This window comes from Balaenoptera ricei, chromosome 5 (assembly GCF_028023285.1).
Source record: "Balaenoptera ricei isolate mBalRic1 chromosome 5, mBalRic1.hap2, whole genome shotgun sequence".
In the NCBI taxonomy this organism is placed as follows: Eukaryota; Metazoa; Chordata; class Mammalia; order Artiodactyla; family Balaenopteridae; genus Balaenoptera; species Balaenoptera ricei.
The window spans coordinates 9,071,982-9,091,382 of record NC_082643.1 but is presented as its reverse complement, the minus strand read 5'-3'; the positions used below and the strand labels follow the sequence as shown (position 1 = coordinate 9,091,382).

The 19,401-nt window shown below is 40.6% G+C and overlaps 2 protein-coding genes and 1 long non-coding RNA gene across 4 annotated transcripts in view; 2 read left to right on the top strand and 1 right to left on the bottom strand.

Annotated features, from left to right (window-relative positions):
- Positions 1-14,528, bottom strand: part of LOC132365745 (uncharacterized) — a 43,376-nt gene extending 28,848 nt beyond the window's left edge. For both annotated transcript variants that reach the window (XR_009503210.1, XR_009503209.1), the window contains exons 1-3: positions 14,289-14,528; positions 11,551-11,748; positions 5,871-6,149 (exon numbers count right to left, since the gene is read on the bottom strand). This is a non-coding gene — a long non-coding RNA (uncharacterized LOC132365745). The remainder of the gene's footprint in view (positions 1-5,870; positions 6,150-11,550; positions 11,749-14,288) is intronic.
- A 162-nt stretch (positions 14,529-14,690) lies between these two features.
- On the top strand, positions 14,691-18,460 carry PIGY (phosphatidylinositol glycan anchor biosynthesis class Y). Its single transcript, XM_059922397.1, has 2 exons — positions 14,691-14,794; positions 16,269-18,460. Exon 2 carries the CDS (start codon positions 16,507-16,509, stop codon positions 16,720-16,722), a length of 216 nt encoding a protein of 71 aa, XP_059778380.1. The 5' UTR covers positions 14,691-14,794; positions 16,269-16,506; the 3' UTR covers positions 16,723-18,460.
- PYURF (PIGY upstream open reading frame) lies at positions 14,718-16,410 on the top strand. Its single transcript, XM_059924326.1, has 2 exons — positions 14,718-14,920; positions 16,269-16,410. The coding sequence occupies exons 1-2, from the start codon at positions 14,718-14,720 to the stop codon at positions 16,408-16,410; spliced, it is 345 nt and encodes a 114-aa protein (XP_059780309.1).
- Positions 18,461-19,401: the final 941 nt, after the last annotated feature.

Below are 19,401 nucleotides of genomic sequence, written 5' to 3'. Positions count from 1 at the left end.
GTCATATATATATATATATATATAAACCATTTGAAAGAGTAGTTTCAAAGCATTCTATTTATTGTGCTAGATTTATAACTCTGGAAAACAAGTAAACATTTAAAGAATAAATGGGTCAAATTACCTGTACAGTTTCAGCAGAGTTCTCTCTTAAAGAATATGTGGGTTGAACAAAGAGATTGAAAGTTAGGACTTATCACTTTGACACCAACATAAATCTGTTCTTTTGATTGTAAATTATGACTAATAGCCTAGGACATTATCTTCCTGTCAGAGGTTTTTAAAGGGTGATCCAACAGTGAGAAAAATGCATACAGCAATATAGAAACAACAGTTCTGCTGCTATTCAAGGGTGATCCAACAGTGAGAAAAATGCATACAGCAATATAGAAACAACAGTTCTGCTGCTATTCAAGCTTCATCCCCTTGAGGAGCTGCTGAATGCAGAATTCCCGTTTACTTAAGGCTTTAATATTCAGCCCTGCAGAAATCCGAGCTACATCTTGTTTCCATAAATAATTTTGCTAAAGCACTAAAAGTGTCAGAAGATGCCATTTTAAATAGTCTTCTAGTTTTTACATGTAATCTCTAGGGAAGTCAAATAACAGAGCTAAATAATTTCCCATCAGATCACTTGGGAAAAATTGCGTTCTCTTTTATTTAGCCTTAAATATAATCTCATCCTTATACAATACTTAATAATTACATAGCGAAAAACAGTTATTTACAGCAGAGACAACTTGCAGGCGCCACCTTAATAATGTTTAGAGTTAACATCACCGGTAATGCTTCTTGGTTGATGCACTGAGAAGGACACAGTATCAGTCTGTGGTATTCCTGGCAAAATGTATAACCTGAATCTAATCATGAGGAAATATTAGACAAGTCAAACTGAGGAATAGACTTGCTGTGAATTAACTGGTCTGAATGATTCAAAATGTCAAGATCATGAAAGACAAAAAAAAAAAAAAGAATCAAGAAAATACTTCATATTAAAAGAGAGAAATGAGACATGACAACTAAAAGCAATGTTTGATCCTCGATTGGATCCTGGAACAGAAATGTTTTTTCTTTTGCTATAATGGAACAACTGGCAAAAATGGTATGAAATCCATACATTATACAATAATATTATATCAATACTAATTTCCTGGTTTTGATAATTACACTGTGGTGATACGAGATAATGTCTTTTGTTTTGTTTTTGTTTTGAAGTGTTTAAGCCTTAGGTCTGCAAGTTACTCTCAGTTCTTTTAAATCTAGCTATTGAAATATATTAACTTAGGAAATCTAGATGAGAGTATTAAGAATTCTTTGTTCTGTTTTTGTAACTTTTATATAAGTTTAAAATATACATATAACCTCAAACAAAAAAGAATTTAGAAGACAGATATCATACAGCACTCCTTCTAGTACGACCACCCTAACGTATGTTGCTCAAAACTATAAAAAACTGGCAAAGAGTCTTTTATGTTACGTGCTTAGAATTTCTCTAAATTGAAAAAGAAAAGTTAATTATGCTGTGCTTTTTGCTGGTAGCAATCTTCCTGGCATGTTTTATGACTGCATAATAATTTTTCCTGCTGGCAAGTTAAGAGGAACAACAAAACATTTGGTACTGGACACGCTACATTCATTTTACAAGCACTGATTTACACCTGCTATATGCCAGTCACTATGCTAGATGCAGGGATAAAGAAAAAAATATACATGGCATGTGACCTACAGGATCTTACGGATCAGCAGGCGAGACAGACATATAAATGAATGATTGCAGTGAAGTAGTGTAAGTGGTGTGTGTGTGTGTGTAATCCACCGTTTTACACTGGGATTGTTCAATTCCCAGGGAGCCAAGAAAAGAAGAGGGTTAGAACAATCTTCGCAAGAGAGGTTGTGTTAAAATTGGGTCTTAAAAGATGAATAGTGGTTTAGATGGACAAATGGATGGAAGAGTATTTGGGACACGAGCAAAGGGCATGAAGCTATAAAACAGCCTAGAGTATTAGTGAGACAGCAAATAATTCAGAACGGCTGAATCCAAGATGGGGAGTGGCCACAGTGAGAAAAGATGCTAGAGAGAAGCAGGGTCCAGTTCCCTGAGGGCAGCATAAGCCATTGTGCCAGGAAACTTCGCACAATCCTATGGAAGTGGGGTTGTGAGTTCTTGGCATCTGTCTGCATCTGTGAATATCTAACTTGTTGAACTATCACATACAAAGCGAGACACATTGAAGTAGGTCATTCCATTCCCGTAAGATGACTGTGTTAATTATAACAAGGGAATGGAACTGAGAATGGGATGTTCTGCTCTCTTTATATCTTACACTATGACATGAGAAAAATTTGCATTCCTTCTCCTTTGCAGTATCAATCTCTGTAAGAGATTGGTGGGGATTCACTTTCAATATGCCAAATGAGAAAGTTTAAGTTGTAATTGAAGGTCATCACTGCGTCAATTATCTTGACAAAAATAGTGTCTCAGTCAAGATGACAGCGCTTGACCTCGGGTGCACCTCTTTTTTGTTTGCTTCTCATAAATCAGGGTGACAAGTGGTCAAAAATCTCTGCTCACATCTTTGAAAGGGTTTAACAATGAACGAGAGAAACTGCAATCAGAAAATTAGGGAACGAGTACAGGAAATAGATGTTGGATACTGAAGATTATTCTGAGTAAAAATAAAAGGTCTTCAAAGAAAAAATATTTCTAATTTATATCTGTCTCAGGATTTTGAACTTTTATTTACACCCATATAAAAAAATACATATGAAAAGAATGAGAAGATGAGCCACAGACTGGGAGGAAAAATTTACAAAAGACATATCTGATAGGGGACTGTTATCTATTATAAAATGTTAAAAGAACTCTTAGAGCTCAACAAGAAAATGAACAACCCAATTTTAAAAATGAGCAAAAGATCTGAATCGATACCTCACCAAAGGTGATATACAGATGGCAAAAAGGCATATGAAAAGATGCTCAATTTCATTCATCATTAGGGAATTGCAAATTAAAATAACGAGGAGATACCACTACACACCTGTAAGAATGGCAAAAATCAAAAACATCAACACCACCAGATGCTGACAAGGATGTAAAATAATGGGAACACTCATTCATTGCTGGTGGGAATGCAAAATGGTACAGCCACTTTGGAAGACAGTTTGGCAGCTTCTTACAAAACTAAATATACTCTTACCATATGATCCAGCAATCACATTCCTTGGTATTTACCCAAATGAGTTAAAAACTTATGTCCACATAGGAACTTGTACAAGAATGTTTACAGCAGCTTTATTCATAACTGCCAAAACTTGGAAGCAACCAAGATGATCTTCAATAGGTGACTGAATAAACAAACTGTGGTACATCCAGACAATGAAATATTACTCAACAGTAAAAAGAAATGAGTTATCAACTCATGAAAACGGAACCTTAAATGCATATTGCCAAGTGAAAGAAGCCAATCTGAAAAGGCTACATACAGTATGATTCCAGCTATGTGACCTTCAGGAAAAGACAAACTGTGGAGACGTTAAGATAAAAATCAGTGGTTGCCAGGGGTTTGGGGCCCCTGCCCCAAAAGTGAAAAGTGAGCAAGTGAAACACAGGTGATCTTCAGGGCAGTGAAAATACTTTGTATGACACTATATATAATGGTAGACACTTCTCATTATACCTTTGTCCAAACCTATCCAATGTACCACACAAACAGTGAATCCTAATATCAGCTATGGATTTGGGGTGAAAATTATGTGTCAGCGTAGGTTCACTGATTCCAACAAACGTACTGCTCGCGGGGGCGGATATTGATGGCGGAGGAGTTTGTGTGTGTTTGTGGAGGAGGGGATATACAGGAACTCTGTCCTTACCACTCAGGTTGGCTGTGAACGTGAAACTGCTCTAAAAATTAATCTATTAATTAAATATACATATTAATTATGTAATGATTATGACATATTAATTATGTAATGACATATTAATTAATTAATGACATATTAATTATGTAATGAATATATAGATTATATATGATCTATATATAATTAATTAATTATACATATTATATACACATATACATATATATTATACATATATATTATATATACATATAATCTATATATAATTAATTAAACATATTAATTAATGACATATTAATTATGTAATGAATATATAGATTATATATAATCTATATATAATTAATTATACATATTATTATATGTACATATACATATATATTATACATATATTATATATACATATAATCGATAATTAATTATACATATTAATTAATTAATGACATATTGATTATGTAATGACATATTAATTATGTAATGAATATATAGATTATATACATAAAAATTCAGAGACCACCAGGAGGATTAAAGCTGAAAATTCCCCTAAAGCGGTCACATTCAGGAGTTTGGAAATTATATTTTAAGCAAAGGCTTTTACTTGTTAAGTTTTGTGACTACTTTTTACATTAAAAGAATATTTTGGCAACAGTGGGAGGGATGAATTGAAAAAAGACTGGCGGCAGGACCTGTTAAAAGACTATCGTTGAAAAACAGGACAGAAGTCAGGAGGACCTAGACTAAGGGATGCAAATGACAGGACCTGGTGACTGATTGCATGTGGGAGCTGAGAGGAAGGGAGTAGAGCAAGACTTCAGTTCTGGGGCCCAGGTGATTCAGTGCATGGTGGCATCATTTACTAAGTTGAGTAAAGAGGAGGGAGAGTTGTGTGGGGAGTGAGATAATAAGTTTAAGAGGATCATGCTGTCTGACGTAATCACCTTATATAACATTTTTCAGTTCATGAATTCTATAAGTTGGTGAATAAATTATGTTTCAGTGAGATCATTACATTAAAAGAAAATATCCTCAGTGACAAGTCTAAACACTGTTTGAAAATGTGGTATTATCTTCCTGTGGAAGGAAAGCAAGAAGAAACCAGGGCAGAATGAATCCCAGGGCTGTGCCCCAGGTGCTGGCAGGCCAGGTAGCAAGCGCCTGGTAGGAAGTTCAATGTTGGGCTGTGAGTCAGCCACAGATGCCTGACAGGCTGAGAAAAATCAGGAAAAGCAGACTTTCAAAAACTTGGAATTGTGACCACAGTTTAAGCAAAAATCTTTCATTTTTACTTTCATTTAATCGTGATTCTGGTAAAGTCATCATAGTTTTCATAGGCAATAATTCTTCTGTGTGGGCTGGGCTGCTGAAGAGCCAAGTCAAGTTAGAGTTTACGAAATTCCCCAATCTCTTCAACCACGGGAAACACAGCTTCCTACGGTCAGAGGGAAGAACTCCAGAGCTAGTCCCCATCTTCCTCATCTAAATACAGCGAAAGGCTTCTTTTAAGGTTCGTTTTCTTTTACACCTCGGACTATTTGATCGATGCAATCTGAAGATTCATTGGAAACATATACAGAGTAAAACATCTATTGATTATCATTTTGGGAATCGCTTCAGTTGTTTTCTAAAACCCCATAAAGTACTAGCCTAAATACGGATAACACAAAAGCCATATAAGATCACACATTTCAAGCCTATAGACTTGCTGCCTTCATATTTTTTTTATCCTTTTCGGATAGTGGGCCTTTTTAAAATCATGCTAATGCCATGAAAAATTCCATTCATCATTTTCCCTTAATAAATTGGAAGGAGATACGACCAGAGGGCTAGTAGACTTCTGAAAGAAAAAATTCTTCCTGATGTTATGTAAGAAACCCTTTCAGTCACAGGATCTGGCTAAGAAGAGGGAACCTACCAGGTCTCACTGGGAGCAACCTGGAAAGCTTTATCCCACCAACCCCCCGACTCCAAAATTCAATAACACCTGTTAGAGTCACAGAAGATACACATCGGGTACTTACAAATTCGAAGATCGTTCTAGAGCAGGGCTCTCAGCCTTGGCACTGTGGACCTTTGGGGCAAGATCCTTCTTTGTTCTGAGGGCCGTTCTGTGCATAGTAAGATGTTTAGCAACGTCTCTGGTCTCCACCCAGTAGCACCACCCCAGCTGTAACAGTCAAAGATGTCTCCGCAACGTTGCCAAGTGTCCCCTGGAGGCCAAAATCACCTGTTTGAGAATCGCTGTCCTAGCATCTCGCTGCTCAGAGTGTGGTCCGAAGCTCAGCAGCGTCACCTGGAAGCTTTTAAGAAACGAGGATTACAAGCTGCCTCTTCAGCATGATCTCAGTCATACTGAATTAGAATTTGCATTTTAACAAGATTCCCACGTGACTCATATGCACATTCAAGTTAGAAAAGCACTGTCGGATCATACGGATCCTATTTATCCAGCAGCAGGAAGGAAGTGAGGAAGAAAGAAGTGTGAGGAGGCGGAGAGAGGCGGGAGGGATGTAGAGAGAGAGAGAAGAGGAGTAAAAAAAAGAAGAGAGATAAAAGCTAAGAAACTTAGTTAAAACTGAAAACACACAGAACTTTAAAATCAAACATAAAAGTAGATGGAGCATAGAGGAATTTTAGGGCAGTAAAAATACTCCATATGATACCATAATGGTGGTTACCTGCCATTATACATTTGTCCAAATCCATAGACTGTACAACACCAAGAGTGAACCCTAAGGAAAACTATGGACTTTGGGTGACTATGATGTGTTAATGAGCCTTTTGAAAAATAATAAATATAAATCAAGCATAAATAATTTTTCTTTTTGTGAAATTTTTGGCAAAGTTGCCAGTGAGAAAGAAAAGGAGAAAACTTTTCAAATTGGAATTTTAAATGAGAAAAAATTTAAAAACAAGGAATTTAGGACTATATTCAGTTAACCACAGTTTTAAATTTACTGAGGCCTAGATTAGAACAGTGACTATGAAGGTCAAAGTGGGTGAACGCCAGAGTATTTATGAAGAAACAGACTGTAAGAACTCACAACCGGCTGGGTGCGAAAGAGGTAGCATAGACTTTTATTACGTGGCTTCTCACGTGGTCACTTTCCAAGCTGGGCTGCATGATCTAGAGGAAATCCCTGGGAAATGGCAGGGGTCGTACTGTGAGCACTACCAAATTACCTGCTGAGGCCTCAGGTGACATTGGTTTTGCCTCCTTTTATCCCTCCAATTTTACTGAGAAAATCAGAGTTTTGCACGTATAATAAGTATCTTCTCCCCCTCCTCAAGGCTCTACTTTGAACCCTTGCAGAAAGAAAACATCCCAAACTATTTTCCCCAGAAATGACCACTCTGTGTCAAGAGGATGATTGTTTTCATGAATGTCTCCCAGTCCTTGTGCTCCTCATTCTTTTTTTTTTTTAAACTTACTTTATTTATTTATTTATTTATTTATTTATTTATTTATTTATGGCTGTGTTGGGTCTTCGTTTCTGTGCGAGGGCTTTCTCTAGTTGTGGCAAGCGGGGGCCACTCTTCATCGCGGTGCGTGGGCCTCTCATTATCGCAGCCTCTCTTGTTGCAGAGCACAGGCTCCAGACGCGCAGGCTCAGTAGTTGTGGCTCACGGGCCCATTTGCTCCGCGGCATGTGGGATCTTCCCAGACCAGGGCTCGAACCCGTGTGCCCTGCATTGGCAGGCAGATTCTCAACCAATGTGCCACCAGGGAAGCCCTCCTCATTCTTTTTGATGGTTCAGATCAGAGGTACGCAAATCTTTTCTGTAAAGGGTCAGATGGTAAATATTGTAGGCTTTGTGGTCTATTCAGTTTCTGTTGCCACTGTGACCTTGAAGAATAACAGCAGCCACAGACAACATGTAAACAAATGACAGCGGCTGTGTTCCAATAAAACTTTATTTATGAAAATAGGCGGTGGGCTCGATTTGGCCTTCGAACCATAGTTTTCAACCTTGGGCCTAGATTGTTCTCTTCAGCCTGAACTCATCTCCCTAATAAAAATTTAAATAACTAGCATGTATTGAGTACAAACTGTCAGGTACTATTCTAAGTGATTTACATATATTTTTATATTTTATTCTCATCGACACTCTAGGATAATTTATCACTCAGGGTTCAGGATAGGAAAAATAAATTATTTTAGGCATTTCCAGTATAAAGGAATTTAATATAGGGAAGTACATGCTTATAAATTCATTGGAAGAGTTGGAACAGCAGAAATAGGGGACTTGCTCTGGAGTTTTGGTGTTAAGGTCACACCCTCACAGCTGTGATCCATTGGGCAGGACGCTGCTGTTGCTGCCACAGCCGCCTCACGTTCGAGAAGATGTGTCCAGACGGCAACATAGATCCAACCCACGCAAATCTTGTGTCTGTTAGAGCCTGCTTCTCAGCTCTCCCTGCTGCAGGAAGCTTGTTTCTGTCTCCCTTTCAAATCTCATGTGTGCGCAGAACTACTGCATAGCTACAACCCTAGCTGCAAGAGAGTCTGGAAAATGTACTTTCAGCTTTCCAACTTCTCCACACATATAGGCAGGTGAAATGGCGGTTGAGAGGGCCAAAGTAGCCAGCACAGATGGGTACTACTACCATTCCTATTTAAAGCCAAGTTGGAAAGAACTTCTTGCCATTTCTCCTTGATTTCCTTTATTCTAAATAGACAAATTAATATTATGGGGAGTTGCTTATCTGGACACTTCCTTTCTGATACACATAGTTTTAATGACTTATTTTTGAAATATGTATAAATAGAACATTTTAAAGAACAAAACAGTGGTGATGAGTCTCTTCAAGAAATACTATTCTATGGATAAAGATGTAGTACATATATACATGGAATATTACTTAGCCATAAAAAGGAACGAAATTGGATCATTTGTAGAAACTTGGATGGACCTAGAGACTGTCATACAGAGTGAAGTCAGAAAGAGAAAAACAAATATCGTATATTAACGCATACATGTGGAACCTAGAAAAATGGTATAGATGGTCTTATTTGCAAAGCAGAAATAGAGGCACAGACACAGAGAACAAACATATGGATAGAGGCACAGACACGGAGAACAAACATATGGATACCGAGGGGGAAGGGGGGGTGGGATGAATTGGGAGATTGGGATTGACATATATACACTATTGATACTGTGTATAAAATAGATACCTAATGAGAACCTACTGTAGAGCACAGGGAACTCTACTCAGTGCTCTGTGGTGACCTAAATGGGAAGGAAATCCAAAAAAGAGGGGATATATGTATATGTATAGCTGATTCACTTTGCTGTACAGCAGAAACTAACACAACATTGTAAAGCAACTATACTCCAGTAAAAATTAATTAAAAAAAAAGAAATACTATTCCTCATTTCGTATGTTCACATCTTAATTATGCTGAATTTTTAAGCTCAAGATCAAACCTGGCCTTTTTTTTTTCAGCTGTGCCGCATGGCTTGCAGGATCTTAGTTCCCGACCAGGGATCGAACCCGTGCCCCCTGCACCGGAAGGGCAGAGTCCTAACCAATGGACCACCAGGGACTTTTCCAAACCTGGCCATTTCTGTAATCAGATTTGAAATCTGACAGTTATATAGTCTTGATGGCTCATCATCTCTGCCAGCAACATTCTATATCCTCACTGCAAAATTTAAATTTGTTTTCATGGATTAAAAGAGCTTATAAAAGGGGATTAAATGAGTGTCTCCTGGGACCTCAGTAAATAATTTGACAGTGATACATGACCCATACTTAACTGATACTCCCCCCACCCTTCCATAAGGCACAGGTAACACTCCCTCCTTTGTGTACCTGATGTACAATATAAATTCAACAAATGTTGAATAAATACACAAAAAATGCATCATATATAAACCAGAATTTTTAGATAACTTTATCCTAGGCTGTTTACTCCATTTAAGATTATGAACTTCTTGAAAATCGGGATCATATCTTTTACGCTTTTATACCTTTCTTTTTACCTCCTATTGAGAACATAGAAAGTGCTCAATAAATATTAATTTAACTGAATCAATAGTTTTGAAATAAAATACACATCTATTGATGATTAACCTCAAATATTAACCAGTAATATTTATATTTTAAAACTATTTTATTAAAGAAAAAATTTAAGAGAGAGAAACAATTAAAGAACAAGTCAGTAATATTCCAACCACGTAAAGACAACCAATACTTGGTTTCTTTTTTTGAGAGGCCACATTTACATAACTTTTATTACAGTACATTGCAATAATTATTCTATTCTATTATTATTGTTATTAATCTCTTACTGTGCCTTAATTTGTACATTAAACTTTATCATAGGCATGTATGTATAGGAAAAAGCATAGTATATATAGGATTCGGTACTATGCAGTGGTTCAGGCCTCCACTGCGTTCTTGGAATGGATCTCCCAAGCCTAAGGGGATGACTGCTGTATTGACTTTAGGCCAGGGAATGGTCTGAGCAGATTTGATTTTCAGAAAAATCACACTGGAAAACAATAGGGGGGAATGAATGGAAGGGATGAGTCTGGAGGCAGGAAGGTCAGGCTGGAGGCTACTGGGATACAACAGGGGAGACGTGCTGGTGCCCTAGACCAAGCAGGGTTGATGAGAAGGAAAGAGAGCTCCACAGCTCACACTGTACAGCAGGACTAGCCAGTGACAGTGGTGCCTGGGGCAGTATGACAAAGCAGCACCCCTTCCAACTAATACTTTTTAAATGGACACATCTCTTTAGTGGACATGGAAAGAAACAAAGTATCCATTATTAAAAACTGCATGTCCATTTCTTTACCTTTATTATGTGTATCAAAGATAACATTTCAGGGACTTCCCTGGTGGTGCAGTCGTTAAGAATCTGCCTGTCAACACAGGGAACATGGGTTCGAGCCCTGGTCCGGGAAGATCCCACATGCCGTGGAGCAACTAAGCCCGTGCGCCACAACTACTGAGCCTGCGCTCTGGAGCCCGCGAGCCACAACTACTGAGCCCGTGTGCCGCAACTACTAAAGCCCGCGTGCCTAGAGCCCGTGCTCTGCAAGAAGAGAGGCCACCACAATGAGAAGCCCGCGCACCGCAAGGAAGAGTAGCCCCTGCTCACCACAACAAGAGAAAGCCCTCACGCTGCAACGAAGACCCAACGCAGCCATAAATAAATAAATAAATAAATTTATTTAAAAAAAAGATAACATTTCAGATCCTCTGGTATCAGGACCTCTCACATGGTGACTCACTTTGTTACCCAGCTGTAAGTGATGGAGAAATTGTGCAATACTTGGTTTTTATTCTTTTTTTTTTTTCCTATTCCTAAGTTTTGGTTTAAAAAATAATTGTACTCATGCATAAAATTTGTGTCCTGCTTTTTTTCACTTCTTATATGTAATAACCATTTTGGTATTGTTGTAATGAGTTTTTATTTTTCACACTGTATAATGGTGTATCCAGAGGATAGCTCCAGCCGCTAGGATACTGTGATGTTAACTTTTTGTGTCAACTAGACTGGGCCAAGGGGTGCCCAGATTCAACATGATTTCTGGGTATGTCTGTGAGGGACAGATGAGATTAGCGTCTGAATCAGTGGACTCAGTAAAACAGCTCACGCAACGTGGACAGGCATCATGCAACCCACTGAAAGTCTAAATAGACCAAAGTGGAGGAAGGAGAAATTCATGCCTTTTGCTTCCTACCTGACTGCTCGAGCTGGGACATCTGTCTCCTCCTGCCCTTGGACAGGGGTTTACACCATGCACTCCTCTGGCCCTCAGGCCTTCGGGGATTCAGATTGGACTTCACCACTGGCTTTCCTGGGTCTCCAGCTTTCAGACAGCAGATCTTAGGACTTCTCAGCTTCCATAATCATGTGAGCCAATTCCTCATAATAAATCCTATATACAGATATATATATATACATATACACACACAATTAATTGTTTCGCTGGAGAACTCTGACTAACCTAGACAGTTCCTGCCACATAGTGGGCATTCAATAAATTAATAAATGAATGGCAAATATTAAGATTTACACTTCTGAAATATTTACAATTTTTATAGGTGAGAAATGGAAAGTTCTTTGATGTTTGAAATTTGCATTACTTTACTATGGAGGATGAATATTTTTATGTGTTTATTGATCAACTGTATTTTCTCTTTTGTGATTTTTTTCATACTTCTTGTGCATTTATCCTTTGGACCCTTGATTTTAAGGAACTCATTACAACTTTATTAATAACATTTTTATGACTTCTGTTCCTAAAATAAATGTCATCAGATTAAGGAAACAACTGGCAAAATAAAAGCAAATCTTTGTAATCACAGAAAGAAAAGTACAAGCAGGAATAAATGTTAGTTCAAATATTTGATGACGCCATCTAGTGGAAAAGTGATTTTAATTTCTCTCTCTGAATCAGAGATTCCCAAATTCCAATATCCCAAATTTGGTATTCATGGGACTTTATTAAAATGTATATTCTAGCCTCTCCTCTACCTGGAGATTTCTAACTCACTTAATGTGTATAATAACCCAAGAGTTGTGTTTCAATATTATCCACATTGGAAACTCTAAAAATTCCATGTCAGTTAAAATTAAGGTTTCCAGTGGTACATTGTGCTTTCCTTTTTCATCAGAATTTTCTACAGCTTCACCACAATAAGGAATTCTGCTGCTCTGATAACATTCTTTAAATGTGTACTCTGTGCCAGCCCCTAGGCTAACTGCTTTACTTGTATTATTTGATTTAATCCCTTCAACAACTCTAACAAGGTAGGTACTATTATTATACCATTTTACCAATGAGAAGATTGAGGCAGAGAGTTTCCCAAGGTCACAGAGCTAATATGGTGTGAGCCCAGAGCTCTGTGATGGGAAAGATCACAGCCATGCCAACAGTCAAAAAAGGACTAACGGTTTTACAATTCTACCCGGTCACCTACATTCAGCTTAGTATACTACATGCAGAAATGAGTTAGATTTCTTAATTAGCGAGGGCTGTGTAGGGATATTTTGCAACTTCATGCTTATATGGTTTGGACCAATACTTCACACACTCACATGTTCCTTAAAACTTGGATGTTGATTGGGGTGCTACAAATTTGAAGATATTTTCCCCCAATACTAATATAAATTTAACTGATCTGCTTCAAACCTTCTATGTGGATGCAAACTAAAACTAATTTATTTATAACTTGTTAGAAAACCCAGTTGATACACATCTATCAGCCAGGTGAGGTGAGATGAAGCTAATGAAGCTTGTCTTAAGCATGGGTGTCTGGCCCTACCCCACAGGGGTCCAAGGTTCTGGCCTGCCCAGCCTGGCCTGGGCCCACTCAGTGCCAGCAGAAGTTCAGCTCTGTGTCCCCATACCTCGCTGAAACTTACCTTTCCTACAGTTCACTCCTTCCCTAGGTATCAACTAACTACACCTGAAAAATTAATTCCTACTACTGCCCTAGTAGGAAATAATGTGAAAGTAACATAGGAACTTTACAATAGGCCCTCTTGAGGCTACATCCCTGACAACTGCCTATGCTGAAATCTTTTGAGCATTAGTAAACAAAAAGCATCAAATAACGTAGTGGATTTTTTTTTAATAGAGTGAACAAACAAAATAAAAGTTTCTCTACTTTTACACTGCTGAGTGCAAGAGAAATTTGAAAATATAATCTTGTATTTGTACCTCTATATTCCTTACTCCCATCCCTATCTCCGAGGAACACGAAGTGTGAAATGATAAAGACCAATGACGTGAGAAAAGGTTCAATATTTAGCAAAACAAAGGGAGAAGAATGATGACTAACAAAGAATCTCCTAGTATACTGAACTGGGAAGAATAGAGAAAATAAAAGTAGATAACATTAACTGAGCATTAATTTGTCCCAGGCACTTTTCTAAACGCTCTTTGCATGCATTAGCACATTTTAATCCCCAGGAGGGAATTTCATGAGGTAGGTACAATTATTAATCTTATTACACAGATAAGGAAACTGAGTAGTTAGGTCATTTGCTGGAGTTATGGAACGAGTAAACTACGCACCCCAGAGCCCAAGCACTTATCTACTACACTATAAGAAAGAGATAAAACGTGCATCATTTTCTTGGAGAGTCAGAGGCAAACCGGGGGCGAAAAACCCATTAAATGGATCACCCATTTAACTAACAGACGCAGTTATTTAGAGTCCTTGCTGCTTCCAAGCTCATTTATAAAAGCAAATTAGGTGTGCTATTATTATTACGCCATTGAGTTCCCGATGAGTCCCACAGGGTAAGAATCTGGACATCTTAGAGGTGAAGAGGACTAAGTCATTCTTTTCAGGTCCTTAAATGTTTTTAAATGAAAGGAGAAGAAAAAAAAAAAAAAGGCCAAACGATGCTGCAGGAACTGTGGTATAGTAAAGATTTACATAAAACAAAGTAATGTTTTTAACATACCCAACAGGACAGTGTGTTTGAAACCTCATTTTGGTGATAACCACGTAGGTCCAAGTGAAACACTGTGTGACTCTGAAGTCGGCCACTGGCTTCCTGGCAACGCTGCGATAGGCTCTGGTGAAAACTCAAGACACCCTGCCCCCCTCCCCGCCTTAAGCATCGGTTTTGTTTGTAACCTGCAAACGCGCAGGAGAAGCCGCAAGGGGCCCGGGCTGCACGCCGCGCTCTCAACTACCGAGCGGTGTCGCGGCGAAAGCAGTCGGGTCCGGGGCGTCCTCGGAACCAAAGCGCTAGCCTCCACCTGTCGGGGGCAGCGTTTCCCGAGCACCGGGGGGCGGGGCCTGGACTCCGGGGCAGCGCCTGCGGCGGCGCGGGTGGTCACGGGCGCGGTCACGGGCGCGCAGGGGCCCGGTCGCGGGCCGCCAGGCCATGCCGCGCGGAGTTTGCGGCCGGCTCGCCTCAGCGCTGCGGGGGACACGCGCACGGCCGCCCGCGGTCGCCCAGAGGTGTGTGCACGCGTCGGTGTCGCGGCCGTCCCCAGAGCAGAGCGAGCGGACGCGGGAACCGCCCCGCGCCTTCGACCCAGCGCTGCTGGAGTTCCTGGTGTGCCCGCTCTCCAAGAAGCCGCTCCGGTGAGGTTCGCCCGCGGCGGGTGTTCCGTCGCGGCCTCCCGTCGCGGGGAGCGGGGCGGGTGGGCCGCCGCCGAGCAGCCCTGGCAGGTCACTCCGGGCGTGCTCTTGGCTGCCATTCCTTGGCCCCGGGGCCTCCCGCGGCGCGGGGAGGGGAGGCGGGAGGCCGGCGGCGCGCGAGCCCCAGGCCTCCCGAACCGCACCGCCCACTCGCCGGCGCGGGCCGGAGCGCGTGTCGGTTCTCCCCTGGCCGCGCCTGAGAATCGCCAGGGCACCTTCTTAGAAATGCAGACTTCCAGGCACCCCAGGGCGGGCCGAATGGTTCGGAAGGCCCGCGGGCGGGGCTTGAGCAATGGCGCATTTTCTTAAAAGGACCCGAAGGGTTTCTCACCTGGAGAGCCCGGTTTAGGAGCTCGTAGGACTCAAGACTAGTCCGCGGCGTTCCGATTTTTCAGCCAAGACGATGAAAAATGCAGTGGCCTCCAGAGTCTTGTGCAGACGCCGTGTACGGCCTTAGGCATGTAAGCGCGGGGTGCCGCCTTCTTTCGGCTTTTGGCTTTTGTAAAGGCCTGCTTAACCTTTAACGTAGAGTCGTTGTGGGGGAACACTACCGTTCCAGGCCGCCGACTCGGAACCCCGACACCAGGAAACACCCACGTGGCGTCAGCGGTGGTCTTGGGGTGGCGGATCGCTAGTCATCTTTATCTTCATCTTTTTCATGTCTCTTTCAGAGTTTTTCTCATAACGAACATGTGACTCACTCAGTTTTCTTAAACCTTGAAACTACCATTTGATCTCCCTCTTAGCTAATAGTGTAAACAGCTCACTTGCAGACACGCTGCGTTCCGAAGTGTCCTCATTTCTGCACTCTCATCTCTCAAACTTTTGTGTCTCGATTTTTCAGTGGTTTCCTTTTAATGGGTCAATAAGGCTGCTCTATTAAGCATTCATTCTAAGATGAAGAAGTTGGAATTTCCTCTAGGGTCTGTTCCAGTAGTAAAGGAAGGGGGGTTGTTTTGGGGTTGAAAAAAGTAATGAAGGAAGATTTGGATGAAAAGGGCAAATCTTTTCTGACTGGTATTTTAAAAAACTGAGGCATGGCTTGGGAATAAAGTGAAAAAGAAAATGAGAGAAACTGACTAAAATGGGAACAATTAAGAGATTCATTTTCTAAGAGAAGTGGTTCGATGGGCTATTCCTGCTTTTAGAATGAAAACCAGTCTAATTCTGCTTTTCTGGGATTAACTCTTAACGTGAAGAACTGGATAAACGTTACTGTTTTATTGAACATCAAGCTCTTCCAAGCATTTTGTTCTCCACGATTCATTTTGTTTTTCTTTCTCCCCCTCAGATACGAAGCATCGACAAATGAACTGATTAACGAAGAGTTAGGAATAGCCTATCCAATTATTGATGGGATTCCTAATATGATACCACAGGCAGCTAGGATGACACATCAAAATAAGAAGCAAGAAGAAACGGAGCAGCGTTAGATCACACGTAAGAACGACAACACACACAACTGAATTTTCTGAATACCATCCGCCTTTTAAAAAGTCAGAGTGGCGGGTAATCAGTGGAGGGGAAGAATGTTTCTGTCTCTTCCTACGTTGACTGTCCTTATTCCGCTGGTCTCGTTAGCAGGGCTGTTATACTCGGCCTCCGTGGAAGAAAACTTCCCGCAGGGCTGCACTAGCACAACCAGCCTGTGCTTTTACAGTCTGCTCTTGCCGGTCACCATACCCGTGTATGTGTTCTTCCACCTTTGGACTTGGATGGGTATTAAACTCTTCAGGCATAATTAATACAGCCAGAGCCAAGACGGTATATCCTAAGGATAGGCTTGAGTGTCTGTCTGCCTCTGAAAGCTCAACTACATGGAAATACTGGACACCCACTTAACGTGCAAGAAAGATGCTTTGCCTAGCTTCTGTCAGAGGTTTAGGATTAGGGGAGGCTTAAGCTGCAGAGGCTTCTTTATTGTACTTTGGTTGTGCCCTTGTTTTTTGAAGGTTCTTATTTATACCTGGGGTATCAGGAGAAACATTTCAACAGAGTGTCTTGTTGGAAATTAATAGCCCCAGCCATCATCTGATGACTTTTATGTCTTATCACATTCATAATTAAAAGTTACTAATTTGAAATCTTATATGTTTATTTTACATTCAGAGTCTGGTAAAGTCACATGTTAAGGATGACTGAAATAATTCCAGAGGAGCTCTGTTGGGGTAGTTGTAGAGAAATGGATTTGAACTAATGTGGTATAAAACTGTAATAAAATGGAAACTTCATGTATTTGCCAAAATTCTGAGTTTGTAAAATTACCTTCATTTCTTTGGCATCACATGCTTACATTAATGATAAAATAAGATATTGACATTTTCCATAAAACAATTTGTAGTTTTGTGGGGTTTTTATCCCCCTTTGGTCACTAGAGTGTGATTCTAAGGAAGAGAAAATGTAAAATATTCTAAATTTTAAATTTAGAATATTTAGAGAGACACATAATAGCCAAAATAGAATAATTTCCCAGGAAAGTATGTGCCTCTGGAGGTAGAAGTGGGGTTGAAAGGTTTGCAAATAGCTAATTGTGTCCTATTGAGTTGAGGGCTATGTTTTGAGGCACATTTCAGTTTATTTTCCTGCCACAGGAGACCTATTTTAAATAGCACTACTAAGGGCATGAGCATTTTACACATTAATAGTTCCTGATTTTCCAGAACTTTCAACAAGATTGATTAGTACAATAACTCTTTCAGAAGTGTAACATAAATATTTCAGTAGTTACCCTAAAGAAACCTAAGAACTGAATATAACCTTAACTGATTCTTAATAGAACCTTAAAGTAGTTTAACAGAACCTTTAGATAGTGATTCTTCCCCTTCAAAAGACAAAACGAGGTTGGATGTGTTTTCTGTTGCATTAATTCAATGTATATACTGTAGTACAAGTCATGTTTTAAAAACTACTCTATGGCAAGGACTTCCCTGGTGGCACAGTGGTTAAGAATCCGCCTGCCAATGAAGGGGACACGGGTTCGAGCCCTGGTCCGGGAAGATCCCACACCCCGCGGGGCAACAAAGCCCGTGCGCCACAACTACTGAGCCTGTGCTCTAGAGCCTGCGAGACACAACTACTGAGCCCACGTGCTGCAACTACTGAAGCCCGTGCGCCTACAGCCCGTGCTCCGCAACAAGAGAAGCCACCGCAATGAGAAGCCTGCGCACCGCAACGAAGAGGAGCTCCCACTTGCTGCAACTAGAGAAGGCCCGTGCGCCGCAACGAAGACCCAACGCAGCAAAAAAAAAAAAACCCAAAAAAAAACCCTCCTCTATGGCAATATACAAATAACACGGAAGACAATAGAGGTACCCATCATTTCCTGAAATGGCATTATTTTTCTTTTTAATGTGCCCTAAATCTCACTATGGTCAGTGTAAATGAAAGAATTTTGCTGATAAAACAAGCACTGTATTCTGAAATCAACTGTGTTAATGATTGCACGATTCTGTGACTATAATAAATCCACTGAGTTGTACAATGTACATGGCTGAATTATATGCTGTGCCACTTGTATATCAATAAAGCTGTTACCAAAAAAAACCAGAAAAACAGTATCTATATGTTCAGCATAAGGCTCAGTGGTTCCAAGTCACTTACTTGCTGGAGTCAAATGCTAGTTAGAGACACGGACAGTAGTGGAATATAGGTCTTAAGCCTGCTAAATTTTGCCCACCACATTATGCTAGTTCTAGCGACCCTCTGAGATGTGACACGCTTTCTTGGGAATTCTCCAACAGCTTTCTCATGTCCCTGAGTCCCTCACAAGCACATCATCCTTGCTTTCTGTCCGTTACGGGGATCTCTGCACCAGCTTTCCGCCACAGAATGCCACGCACGTCATGACGCTGACCTCACCACCTCCGACTGTTGCGCTGTAAACCCACCGTGAGAAATACTGCCTGGTTCTTTCACTAACTAACTGGGCCTCTTCCCCACTCTTCCCCCCCCAATAATCAGCTGAGTCCACAATGGCAGGGACCTCTTGCCTCCTCAGAGCCTCTTAGCAAGACTCTCTTCCCCACTGTCCTCACCGCATCCCTGTCGCGGATCATCTTTAACCACCTTACGAATAAACTCCTTCCCACCAGCTTTCTAAGTGGGGATTTTCCACCCTGAGGGAGCAAGAAAGGACTCGTCATGACCTACTTTTCCTCTTCATTTTCTTCCATTCCTGCAGAGTGGGCGTTTAAGGAAGGCTCTTTGAACTTCAGACTCTGCATCTGTGACATGGAAGTTGTCACACACCTGGTGGGAGTTTTAAGTGAGGCAGGAAATAAGAAAATTACATAGTACAACCAAGAGCCATAGTAGATTCTCACTATTATGTGTGGCAAGGGGATAAGTTTTGTGCCACTTAATGAAATGCTCCATTTGGAAGTGACTGCTATCTTCGCCATTAGCCACTAGGTGGCACTTTCAGC